Source organism: Sitophilus oryzae, unplaced genomic scaffold (assembly GCF_002938485.1).
Source record: "Sitophilus oryzae breed Bouriz unplaced genomic scaffold, Soryzae_2.0 scaffold_1372_pilon_pilon, whole genome shotgun sequence".
In the NCBI taxonomy this organism is placed as follows: domain Eukaryota; kingdom Metazoa; phylum Arthropoda; class Insecta; order Coleoptera; family Curculionidae; genus Sitophilus; species Sitophilus oryzae.
This window is the reverse complement of record NW_022146029.1, coordinates 588,165-602,459: the sequence shown is the minus strand read 5'-3', so window position 1 is coordinate 602,459 and position 14,295 is coordinate 588,165. Positions and strand designations below refer to the sequence as shown.

The 14,295-nt window shown below is 30.5% G+C and overlaps 1 protein-coding gene across 1 annotated transcript; it reads left to right on the top strand.

Moving 5' to 3' along the window:
* The first annotated feature begins 9,883 nt into the window (after positions 1-9,883).
* Positions 9,884-10,391, top strand: LOC115875314. The gene is made up of 2 exons (XM_030890735.1): positions 9,884-10,114; positions 10,170-10,391. The coding sequence occupies exons 1-2, from the start codon at positions 9,884-9,886 to the stop codon at positions 10,389-10,391; spliced, it is 453 nt and encodes a 150-aa protein (XP_030746595.1).
* Positions 10,392-14,295: the final 3,904 nt, after the last annotated feature.

The following is a 14,295-nucleotide window of genomic DNA, read 5'->3' as shown; positions in this document are numbered from 1 at the left end:
ATTTTATCGTAAGGTAATAAAAGTACCTTTGCATACAACTTGTGTTGCCATTGTCATTTTTTTTGGATTTTTTTTCTAAATTTTATGATTATCATGAACAGTAAGTATGACTGTTAGTAGTTAATTGTGTAATAAAATTTAATGTTTGATAAAATTTAGTAAAAACTGAAAAAAAAATTGACAATGGCAAGACAAGTTATATCCAAGTACTTTTTATTACCTTTTGATAAAAAAGTAGATAATTCAACTTAAATGCAAACAGCTAAAAAGCAAAACATGCTATAACTTAAGAAATATGCAAATATAATTTATTACAATATTTACTACTAATTGAAGAGCACACGGGAAAAACAATGAAAGTACCAAGAAACGACACCTTTTGGTACCTAAATAAACGGGAATATCGATAACGGCCACATAGAAACAGGCATTTAAAAATGGGAAAAACGATATAAAAGTCCATGCGTAATATGAATTAAAAAAAACGCTTTCCTGAACATTTGTCATTTCTGGATACCTACTCATCGTTTTTCCCGTATGCTCGTTAGTTGTTATATTTACTGTTACATAAAATTTAGTAAAAACTTTGTAAGTTGTATGCACGTATTTTTATTACCTGACGATAAAATTTGGACTTTCCAGGTAGGTAGTTAAAGTTAAATACAAACATCTAAAAAGCAAAACATGCTATTTAAAAAAATGCAAATATCTTAAAAAATTATTTAATATGCACTTTGCCAACCGGTAAATACTGGAAAATCCAAAACATTATAGTAAAGTATCTACTACTACTCTAATATATCTACTAAAATAATAAACTAATTTTTAAAAATAAATATTTTGTGCATATTTCAAGTAAAATCTTTTCTTAATTTATATGTATATTTTTAAAACAATTTATTCATAATTGGGTTTCCATAATTATAATATACTTAATATGTCTAATACTTTAATTATTATATACTTAAGTAAGGTCTGTATTGTAAGACATTTTATTCACAATTCGAACAAAACAACTAAAACACTATTTTTGGTCCACCCTATGCGTCGGACCAAAAACAAAACTAAAATAAACTTGGAACGCTGTGTACATGTCGAGCAACGGATGTAGACTGACCCAAGTCTACAAGACAAGCGGGGAGCGGCGGGAGGAATTTTGATACGGGCGAAGAGTGGGCCAACTGATATATTATTATATATATATATATATATATATATATATATATATATATATATATATATATATATATATATATATATATATATATATATATATATTCTTTAAACTGTGGTGTCACCTTCGAAACGCACCAGGTATTCAAATACACAATTGTTAATAAAAACAAAAGTATTGAGTTGAATACTCTAGTATGTATATTTATTTCTCCTAATCTAAGGTCATGCAATTTCTATGTATAACTCAAAATATTGTTTTACCAGCAGATAATTGAATTTTTTATAAAATAATAAATAGAATAGAAAACTAGGAAAACAATCTCCATAATATAGCAAGGCTATATTTATGGCTATCAATCAAATCGCTGACGTACCTGTTTACTGTAATACGATTACGTTTATGTTAGATGATATTTCAGGATATTTTTTATTCTTCTTTTGTTCCAATTTTCTTGTTATACATATATATAAAATGAGAAGAACAAATGAAAACTATAAAATATAGAGAATTAAAAATACTATATTAAAATTTATTGTAATATATTCATATTACGTTATAAAATTATTATCATAAAATTAAAAACACCACGCATTTTTAATTTTACATTATATTACGAGTATATTGTTTGATAACAGAAATTAACAGCATTGCATTGAACTAATCTTTTTAATAAATAAATGTACTGGATGATTTTTCAGAAGGAAAATTCGAAAAAAAATAGACACGGCACTGACAATTTATAATTGAAATAAAAACTGTAAATTTTTGGTGTTAAATATTAGATATTATCCAATTAACTTATTATTAAGAGATTAATAAAAAAAATACGATAAAAATCAATGTTAACCAATTCCAGGGTATTGAACGGCAAAAAATCAAATTAAAAAATTGACCAAAACCCGAGGATACAATTTTATTAAACTGGAAGATAGTGTTAAATACACACGTTGAGAAAAACATGTTTCTTTTAATTATATATGTATATTAGGGTCCAGTTAATTAGTTCGAATTATTCTCTTGGATGAAATAAAACCCTACAAACAACTACTGGCCTGTCCTTCGCCTACGATTTATACAAAAATGTGATTAAATAAATTCATGAGAAATTATGTTTATGAGATATTATGATATAATAATTCTATTATTAGATTAAAAATGCGCGACAAGTAAAAGCAAATAATTTAGGTCATGAAAAATAGTTAAAATATTATTATACAACAGGAAAACCGATATTTGGATAGTTTACATGGGATTTCCTATATTTCCAATGACGCGACGTGCAAAAATACGCACACGAAATAACATGATACAAAAGTTATGCGGCACCACCTGGGGATCATCTGCAACTACTCTAAGAACATCAGCCTTGAGTCTCGTGTACTCAACGACTGAATACTTTTCACCTGTCTGGTTGTATAGTGCCCATGTCAATAAATTGGATGCCCAACTGAATACCACAATGCAAATCATCTTCTATACGAACTACGCCCACATACTGTTGCCTGTTTTAAGTAACATACCTCCCCCTAACTTAAGGAGAAAACAGGCTTTGCATACGGGAAATATTGCGAAAGCGGGACTCCGCTCAAGAAAACCACCACTCTCATCAAAAACACTCGGGAATACTGACAAAAATGAAGAGTTCAACTTACATGATGCATGGATGAATGAGTGGATGGAAAACGCTCCACCACAAAGTTGGGGTTTCACATTTAATTCCATCGTATCTCCTGGTTTTGAGCAGCCTCGCAAGATATGGGTAACTTTAAACAGGCTAAGAACATGGCAGATGCATGGATTCTCTCTATAAATGGGGAAAGGTATAAATTGTGGAGAACTACGACGGACTGTTCGACATATTAGAGAAGAATGCGTCTTTACGGCGCGGCGTATGAGGGAGATTTTCGAGATTTTCTGACACCAGGCAACACCAAGTGCCATTGATGTGTAAAGAGACAAGATGTTTGTTTGTGACAAGTTTGTTTTTTACAATTTTTAAAATTTTCCTTTTTTTATATTTGTATTTGACATTTACAATTTTGTTCTTATTTTTATTTCATATTTACAGCTGCGATAATAACGTTTAATTTTATGTGTACTAAATAAATAACGACGTTATATTTTTTTCCAACAGTATATATTAAAAAAAATCTAATAAATAAAATATGTATAAAAATCTAGCAAAACCTAGCAGTTATAAAATATTAAGTGTTAAACACGTGTAACAGTTTAATATTAAACATTAAGTAAATAGCCGAAACTGCCTCATGAAGTGCATCCGCTTACCAAACAGTTAACATGACCATCCATATTCAAAATAGGGATATTCTAACTATGTGGACAAACGTGCTACATTTGTAGTATAATGCTTCGGTGAACACTAACGATTCAGTCATACAAAGTCGCAACTAGACCCGATTCGAAACTCCATTAATTTGATTAATTATGCTGTCCCAAAATGCATATGTACGCTAGGCTTGGGAGATTTCAAAACAGACTAATGGAGGTAACCGATGAAAATTCAAAACTTGTCTATCAGCCAATTAGTTAGCTTGATTATTTTTTAATTATGGAATAATCGACAATATTATCCAAAATATTACATAAGATTGGAGGTCTATCTGCGGTACGTTACTTCGATATTTTGTAAGACGTTTATAACATTTTTAGTTAATAAAAAATTATTATTTAAAAAATATTTTAGACAAAAAATGGAGTAAATACCAGAAGGCCTATTTTACGAAAAAATATCGGTCATTGGTGGAGTTGGAAAATATTTATTCTAAAATTTATGTAGGGGCGTTAGGGGGGGGGGGTCACCCGTACATTTTCTTGATTTTTGTGGAAGTAAAATGTTAAAGCATTTAGCAAAACATTGACACATTGATACCAAAAATCTCATTCAAATCGGAACAATAGTTCTTACAATATCTTAAAAAATGTGTTTATTTTTTTAAAAGTTGATGCCCTCTAACGGACAAACGAAGAACTTTTGTATAGAGATAAATTGTGTAAAAAAATTTCCACTATAATGCAATTAACTGAGTAAGAAATAATATTTTTCAACGATTTGAAGCTATATTTGATATCAATTAAACTTTTAGTTACGTAATCGAGGGCGCAATTTTTAAATTCATTGTTACCAACCACGGACATATTCAGCGCCGGGCTGACTAACTAGTATTTAAATATTGCGTTGAGGATGGTAGTGGTAGCTCTGCTGTAAAAAATGTCAAGTTGCAACATTTATTTATTAATTTTCTGACATTGTCATTCGTTTAGTATGCTTAGTGGCTGTCGTAATAACTAAATTTGACGTTTAGACTATACACATATTTTTGACAGGCAGTTTTTTTCGTCCAAAAATTTTAAATATGTTTTTCTCAAAAACGGTTAATGTTAGATATACAGGGTTGTTCACCACATACGACACGGAGTATTGTAGCTAAACGATTAGATTTTTACAAATTGTAAGTTTTGGGTTCGTTGAAGGACTATTAGAGCTACAATTTAAAAATATTTTTACATGATACAGAGTGTCCCAAATAAATAAAAAATATCAAAGATGTATTTTTTTAAATGGAACACCCTGTATATTATTACATTTTTAGTTTCTATGATTAAAATAAAGGTAAATTTGATTAAGGTTTATTACCCTTAAACCTTACCGTTTTTTAAATATTTTCAATTTTGTGAAATTGCGGTAAAAATTTTAAGGCTTCATTTCTCCAAGGGTATCAAAGTTTTTAATACTAGATATTTACTGAAGTTTAATTATTGATCAGTTATTGTGTTGCAATAATAAAAATAATACTACCTCATACAGAGTGTCTAAAAATTTATTTTAAATAATTTCCAGCTTTAAATGGCAGTAACTTGTTTAATTTAAATAGAACACCCTGTATGTTTTAGGAGAATCAGATGCACAATTTAATTGTTCATCAAATTGTGTTATACCGTTTTTTCCTATCCCTTCAAGTTTTCGTAGAAAATGCATTTTCTTATAATTTAGGCCTCATTTATCAAAATACCCATGGATATTGTTATTTTAGATTGTTTTTAAAGCAACAAATGTACAGGTGCTAAAAACGATAATATTATACCAGTATTGGTATACAAAAATAAAACTATTTATATCTTTATAAAAGAGAAACATTAATTAAATATACCGCCATTATTTCCGCCAAAATATTAATTAATTACATATTTAATTGTATTAGTTAATAAATTATTCTAAATAAATGTGGATTTGGAATCAGAAATCAATATAATAATAAGTTATGAAAATGAACGTCTCTGTTGTTATAAATAAGCATCCGTCAAAAAATGAAATAACATTTTTAAGGTGTTACTTTTTACCAGGCTGTCTAATGCACATACAAAATTAAGGTTTTTAGTATTTGGAGCAATTATTATTAATCAACGCAAACAGTCAATTAATGTAGTTTGAATACTGGAATCATATTATTTTGTTCTCTTTTACAAATATTTAAACATTTTTTTTATTTTTTGATAACATAAACGAACTATATCGACAATATTAGTATCCGTACCATTTAAAAATTTGTTACATGTTTAAAAATAATCAAAAATGTCAATATTCCATGGGTATATTGATTTTTGAGGTCTAAATTATAAGAAAATGCATTTTCTACGAAAACCTGAAGACATAGGTAAAATATGATACAATACAATTTGATAGACAATTAAATTGTGCATCTGATTCTTGTAAAATATACCGGGTGTTCTATTTAAATTAAACAAGTTATTGCCGTTTATAGCTAATTATTATTTAAAATAAAATTTTAGACACTCTGTATAAGGTAGTATAATTTTTATTAATGAAACACAAAATTTAGTAAATAGACAATATCAGTACAATATTTGGTTTTAAAAACTTAAATACGCCTGGAGAAATAAAGCATTAAAATTATTACTGTATTTTGACAAAAACCTAAATATTTCAAAAAGGGTAAGATTAAAATGCGGTAAACCTTAATCAAATTTATCTTTATTTTAATCGTAGAAACTAAAAATGTAATAATATACAGGGTGTTCCATTTAAAAAATACAACTTTGATATTTTTTATTTATTTGGGCCACTCTGTATCTTGTAAAAATATTTTTAAATTGTAGCTCTAATAGTCCTTCAATGAACCCAAAACGTACAATTTGCAAAAATCTAAGAGTTTAGCTACGATACTCCGGGTCGTATGTGGTGAACAACCCTGTAGAGTGTTTAATATCAAAATTCATAAAATTTACAGAGAATTTATGTGTGTAATAAAAAATTGGGGCATCCTTTTAAAATAAGAAAGTTGCTGTCAACTTCCGATATTTTCGGAAGTGCCGCCATATAAAAAATATTTTTAATCGATAGATCTCGTTGTAAAACAATGAAGTGCAAAAAATCTCCTATCTAATTCTAAACAATTGTAATTATTTTCAAAGAAGTGCTTATTAAATTATTGAATCTTTTGTTTTAACACTAAGGCCCTTTCCTGCTTTACATAAATTTTGTCAAATTAAACATAACTTTATCCTCGATCGAGAAACACAAGAAGTTTATTTCTAATTGGTTAACTGGTCACGCTCTGATAAATTTACAATGCTTCGACATAATATCTGGAACAGCCAACAACAAAAAGTTTAGAGCGCAAGAAGTCAAGTATCCCCTTGAGAAGCGAAGAGTTTGTCAGTTCAATCCACCTAATAATTAATTAGAATTTACTGGCATCATTTCTTGCCCACGCGGTAGATTACAAATGACGTTTCCTATTGAAATGGTCGTTATTAATTACAAATGCTGGATGTGATTGATTTCCGGATACAATAGATTTCATTTCTCGTCCGCTATTGTATGATATGATCAAAAATAGTATGTTTTTATTTGAAGTAGACTTTTTCATTAGTAGGTATTTTATAAAATTAAATTAAGTAAATAATTTGAGTAGTATCTGAATGTAATAGATTACATCTCTGACTCTATATAATTAGTGTTTTTGAAATTTGTTTCTATATACAGAGTGATTCACGGCGATGCAAGGTTAGACGTTTATGGAAAACCAGTAATAGTTTCTTAAAAATTTGGATGTTTATATGGTCCACCTACCTAAATTACTTCCAGCACTGCAGTTTTGCAGCTTTATTTTAAGAGTAATAGTGTTTTTGCTATCTGAAATAAAACACCCGGTATATTATTACATCTTCCAAAACTATTTCCATTTCTTGTAATTTTCTATTATACCAAGTGAGTTTTAAATAAGTGAAAATATTTTTAGGGCTGGCAGATCTCGATAAAAGAAACATATTTTCCCTTTGCCGTTTTCCAAGTCCAAAATAACGGAGATATTTTATTTTGAAAATTAAAAAAAAAATATTTTCCCTTAAAATGTTGAGAACCACTGGATCTTTTCTGGCTTTCCTTTTGGAAATCTAATCTACTACCTATATTACCATGTTATCAAGGTATTATGTTTTTATCTAAAAATTAAAAAAAAATCCAAAAATGTCCTTTCTTTCCACTAGTTCTTTGTACATTACTTTAGTTTTTGCTAGATTCATTTTGTGACCCACTTTATTGTGTCATTGTGTATTCAGTTCATTAATCTGTAATTGTAGTACTTCAGGACCCCTTAAATTATTTGCACTTATTTCTGGGATACCCTGTATAAACAACACTTTCCACATACAATTTTGCCAAAGCCGCTCATGTTTCTACGAAAATATTCGGATTTTAGTCAATATATATCGCTCAAAGATATTATCGACGTTTTATTCTCAACTTCTAGCTTTTCATCATGTTGATTTTTCCATCCATATATTCGTATATCGACATAAGAAATTTAATCTTGATTCTTTGTCGCTGTTCTATATATTCTCCGTATGCGACTGTAAATAGTTTTGCTGAGGACACAGATCGATAGTATGTTTTATAATACATATATGTATATTATGCTAAAAATGGGAACTAAATATTTTCAAACAACTAAATATTTGTGGTTAATTACCTCACAAGGCTCTACAGTAAAGAGGAAGACGCAATCGAGCAGAAAGATACACCAGAGATAACTTCTAATGAAAACATACAAATAGAAAGTAAAGACATAGATATGGCGCTCGGACAATTAAAAAACAGAAAAAGTCCTGGACAAGACAACATCCCGAATGAACTACTTAAGAATGGAGGACAATCTCTAATCCAACAATAAACTAAACTAATGAAACATATCTTTCTCTACCAAGGAATACCTTAGTACCACTATCCTTATGTTTAAGAAGGGGGATAAAGAAAGGCCAGAAAGCTATAGGGGCATAAATCTTCTCAGCACAATATTAAAACTAACAACAAAAATAATAACAAACAAATTGAACAGCATTATATCTCTATCAGATGAGCAACAAGGATTTAGAACGGTTAGATCATGCACTGAAGCGGTCTTTGTTATAAGACAGATTGCAGAGAAATCGATTGAGTACAACAGACCAGCTTACATGTGTTTTATAGACCTGCAGAAAGCATTTTATCTGGTTCAATTAGAAGATGTTGTACATTTACTTTATGACAGGCAAATACCCCATAACTTAATTAAAGTCATAGAAAATATATACAGTGCTAGCAAAATCCAGGCTAATATCTACGTTGATCTTACTGAACGAATACCTGTAGAAATGCATACGACAAGGCGATTCATTAAGCTCACTTCTTTTTAATATAATCATGGACGAAATAATCAATGTAGAATGTAGAATGTTTAGGAGGGGAGTTAATCACCGTGACGTTATAGATCTATTTTGTGTTCCCCTTTCTTGAGTTATAACAAGTTATAACTCATCATACAGTCTCAGGGCTTTAACAAAAGCCAGTATCTGAGACGGCTCCACGGAGGCCAGCTCTCCAGCCTCGACATCAAACGTACCAAAGTTCATGGCACGAAAGGTCGTCGTCTCGGTGCACTCAGTGATAAGGTGTTCTGGTGTTTCCCCATTTTCCCCCACAGAATCTGCATTCGCCGTTGTTTCTCAGCTTCAGCCTACTGAGGTGTTCGTTGAGGAGACAGTGTCCTGTTAGAAACCCCGTGACAATCCGAAGATTGTTTTTACTTAAATCAAGGAAAACCATTGATTTTTCTCGGTCGTAAGTTCTGAGGAATTTTTTCGAGTGTCTTAGACCGTTGGAGGAAACCCATTCCAAGTTACGTATGGAGTCTTCTAGATTCTTCAGTTCCGCTTTTAGTTGGTTCCCGTTTGGAAAACAGAACGGTTCTGGTCCAGTTAGTGGAGTGTTCGCTCCTTTCCTAGCTAGATCATTTGCTTTTTCATTGCCTTCTATCCCTTGGTGAGCAGGCACGCAGAATAGGAGGACTTTATTTTCTTTGCCTAATTTGTTGAGCTTCTCTAGGCATGTTTTGACCAACTTCGAATTGATGGTTACTGAGTTGATCGCGTTAAGTGCTACTTGGCTATCAAATAGGATGACAATTTCCTACGAAACAATCAAACAAGTGCGCAATTTAAATGGATACAAAATAGGAGACCGCAATATGACAATTCTATATTATGCTGACGAAAAGACTAGTATATCGCTTCAATCTAGTAACAAAATCTTATAACATGATAATCTCTGCATCCAAAACAAAGAGTCTGGCAAAATCAAAAATACCTATCAAATGCAAGATCGTGGATAACACAATAATACAGCAAAAAATGAAATTTAAATACCTTGGTATAGAGTTATCCGGTTATGGCGATATCGAAACAGAGGTAAGACTGCAAACAACAAAAGCAATGAGAGTGGCTGGATGTCTGAACGACACAATATGGAAAAATAAATACATAGGTGTCGAGGTTAAGTCAAGAATATACAAGGCTGTAGTCAGACCTACAAAGCAGAAACCAGACCAGATACAGCAAAAACAAAAAGATTCTTGGAAACAGGCGAGATGAAAATCCTTCGCAAAATCACAGGTAAAATGCTGCTAGATCTATCTAGTCTTCTGCTAGTTCTCTAGAAAGAAGGGACAACATAAGGGAAATATGCAAGGTGGATAGCATTAATGAATGGGTATTGAGCAGAAGACGCGAATGGAATGAACATATAAGCCAAATGGACGAGGGAAGAATAGTAAGGTCAGGTCGAGACAAATCAGCACTGGGAAGAAGAAGTACGGGAAGGCCAAGAAAAAGATGGTGTGATAACCTTACCATCGATTGAAACTATATGAATATGATCTGCCTAACACAGAGTAGGAAGAAGAAGAAAGAAGAACTAAATATTAAATCAAAATATATTATTCATATATTTAAAAAATAACAAATATGAATTTTTATAAGTGAAAAGTTGACCTGATGAATAAAAAGTAATTCCTGTTGATACAGTACAACTTGGTAATTTTTTTTAATATTTATAAAGTTGAATTTAAATATTTTTTGTCGTATCATATAAACATTTGATAATACCTTATTTTACTTTTGAGGTTAGATGAATATTTAGGTAGTATATTTTCTTGTAAGTTCTTCAAGTCAAATTTTCATTCAACTCGAAATATCCGTTCTACAAATATCTTTAAAAATGTTTTTATTTTTTTAAAGTTTAATGCCCTCTAACGGATAAACAAAGCACTTTTGTATAGAGGTACATTATGTCCAACAAACTAATTTTGATTCCAAAAATTCGTAGTAATTCTATGTCTACAGCATATTGGGACACTTATTAGATAATATACATAAATTATAAAAATCGATTTTGTTAAAAACGTATTGGCCACTTAACAGTTAAAATCAAAAAGGAAGTTGTTTGTCTCATTTAATCGACCATTTATGTAAATATGTTCCGCAAAAAGCAGAGAATGTGTGTGCCAAAATACAAGCCGGAAACCCTGTTAGCGTATTTAAACCGGACGAATATTTTATTGTGCCAAATTTACTGAAAATTGTTTTCAGAGTGACGTTGATGTATGCGCTCCATCGTTGGAAAAACGGTCAGTCGAAGCGGTTTGTAAAGTCAGATTAAAAAACAGGAGGAACAATATTTATTGCCGAAAAATATGCCAATAAATCCGGTTTGGTTTGAGTGTGAACGAGAATTATACGAGGATAAGAGGAAAAGGTATTTTTAAAACAATTTTTTTTTTCTGTCGATACGAAGTTTAGAATTTAAATAAGAGCCAAATCTATGTAAAACTAATAAATAGACTCTCTTCTGCAACGGTTTCTTTAAAAAATATATTGTGGGTAATTCTGGCTATACAGGGTGGTGGCGTCTCGAAAGCTCCAAGGAGAACGATAATTTATATGAAAATGAAATTTTAGCAGTATATGTAGGTTAACTGAAAGCATTTTATAAAAATATATAGAATTATACAGGGTGTCCCCAAAAAAAGTTACACATCAAAGTTGTGTTTATTTCTAATGGAACACTCTATGTATTAATCGATTTTCGGTTTCTAGAAAAAAAAATAAAGGTTAGTTTTATTAAAGAATCATAAACCAAAAAACTAAGGATTTTGGCATATTTCACATTTTGTGAAAACGAAGAGTAAATTTAAAAATTCGATAAACGCTACCTAAATTTTAATTGACCTTGTATAGCCTGATATTTAATTACAGTAACCATTGTATGTTAAACCATATTGAAATTTGACCCGAAAAGTTATACAGGGTGAGACAAAATTAATATGGAACATTAGTCACTTTTTAAAAAAATTCTAGCTTTTTATGTCATTTGTTAAAATTATTGTATGTATAAGGATAAAAGTACCACCAGTAGTACTATCTACCCTACGGATTTTTACACGATTGTCATTTGCTTTGGCATTAAAATGTGAGAAAGGGTACCAAATTTCAGGAAAACAGTTTACCAATGAACTTAAAAATAAACAAAATATATTATTTTTATTTAACCTTTCGAAGGCTGTAACATTTTCGGGAACCGTTTTAGGGCATATATTCATTTTTTCTTTTTGTTTTATAATAATATATTAATATGTTATCTGCGAAATCATCAACCGAAGTTAGATAGATTTTTTTGATACTCTGTATTATCGACTCTTCAATCCTTATTTTTAATTTTATATCTAATCAATAATAACAAAGGTAAGTTTGTCTAATCTAGTATAATAACAAATTTTACTCTATTACTGCATAAATAATTTATATCTTCTAACTAACCATAACATCAGCTATTGATTTATTTAGATAAAGGGAAATTTTTTAGAGGAATATAGATTATTGAAGCTCAAGCAAGCTTCAATTTTCATAGCTAAAAAAATAAATGATGCAATTTCACATATAAATTGCTTATGAGAAATTTATTTTATCATACATTATTCTTGCATGATCATGCAATTTTTTTTATTTTATTATATAATTAGATCAGAAAGTGTCACACACTTTAATAAAATAATATTTTGTTCTTTAATAAAATTCCGCTGAAAATTTAAATATATGTTTCATACACAATGTCATAATTTTTTTTTATTTTTTTTTTATTATTAATAAGGCTTCGACATCCAAGGTCATTTCGCCTATTATAGAGACATTACTTCAACAGTAAGTATAAAATAATAACAAAAACATATTATATAGGTATAAATGTATAAATAAACATCTTAATATAAATATAAAAACAAACAGGTAGGAGTATAGGGTACAGCACAATTTTTAAGTATAACACGAACATTTAATATATACAAATATAAAAACGCACAAGTAAATAAATAAATAAATAATCAAATAATCTAATAAATAATATATAGGTATAAATGTATAAATAAACATCTTAATATAAATATTAAAACAAACAGGTAAGAGTATAGGGTACAGCACAATTTGATAAATAAATAAATAAATAGAACAAACAGACAAACAAATAAATAATTTGCATAGATACATAAATATCTAGATTTTCAAATTTCGGTAAACAGATTTACAGCTTTTAAGAAGTTTAAACAATTAGCAATTGACTGTTTATCTTTTAAGTTTTCTCCGTATGGTCTCACGAGATTAAACAGGTGTCTTTGGGGTTCATACCTTGGGCAATCACAAACAATGTGTTTGACTGTCAGTCTGACCTGACAATCCTCACACAGAGGTGCATCTTCCCCAGTAAGTAGGTGTTTGTGCGTCAGTGCGGTATGACCAATGCGAAGTCTGTGAGTCTTGGTTAAACTGGTTCGATCTAATTCAACACGTAGATATTTACCATAAGCCAGTGGCTTTATCCTATATAAATTCTTGTTTGATTTTGCCACCTTTGTTGCCATTCGTTCAGAATAATAGATTTTAGATAAGCTTGGTAATCGGAAGGTTTAACCATTCATCTACTACATCTTTTATACTGGCTTCCTGTGCAGCATTATCCACTTTTTCGTTACCAGCTATTCCTACATGGCTTGGAACCCACAATAATGTGAGTTTATAACCTCTCCTTGTTAGATCGTGAATCAATATTTGGATATTTTGTGTCATAGGATCTTTAGTAAATATATCTAAGAGACTTTCTAAGACGCTCTTTGAGTCACAAACAATTAGACATTTAGAGGGACCATTCGATAAGGTAAGGAAAAGCAGAGCCTGCCAAAGTGCTAATTGCTCTGCATAATAAATTGTGGAGATATTACTTAAGGTCCAAGAAAAAGTCTTGTCCTCGGTAGCGAAAGCGCACCCGACGCCATCATTAGTTTTGGATCCATCCGTGTAGATGACGAAATCTACATTCTCTCGATTCTTAATATCGAGGAAGCTCTGCTGCCAGTGTTTATTTGAGATTTCACCTTTTTTAAATTGCGCCAATTCGAAATTTATTACAGACGGAGGACACTTCCAAGGAGGAATTTCACTTGACTCAAGGCGTAATAATTGAGGTGGGTCTACTTCTCTAATTCTCAGATACTCCCTATACCTTCCAAAAGCTGATCTACTGAAGGGGGGATGGTTTTCAGCCTCTCTCATACATATTTTATTATAAGGATGTTCACCCAGGGCTAATATTTTTGTTATGTAATTTGACAACCGTATTTTTCTTCGATCTTCTAAAGAGGGTATGTTTGCTTCACAATACAAACCTTCAACGGGGCTTGTTGGGAATGCACCTAAACAGTACCTCAAGGCCGCATTGT

Coding starts and splice junctions, on each gene's coding strand:
- LOC115875314 (XM_030890735.1), top strand. CDS start 9,884: ATGAAATTTAAATACCTTGGTATAGAGTTATCCGGTTATGGCGATATC. Junction 10,115..10,169: donor AAAAAGATTCTTGGAAACAG/GCGAGATGAAAA, acceptor AGATCTATCTAG/TCTTCTGCTAGTTCTCTAGA.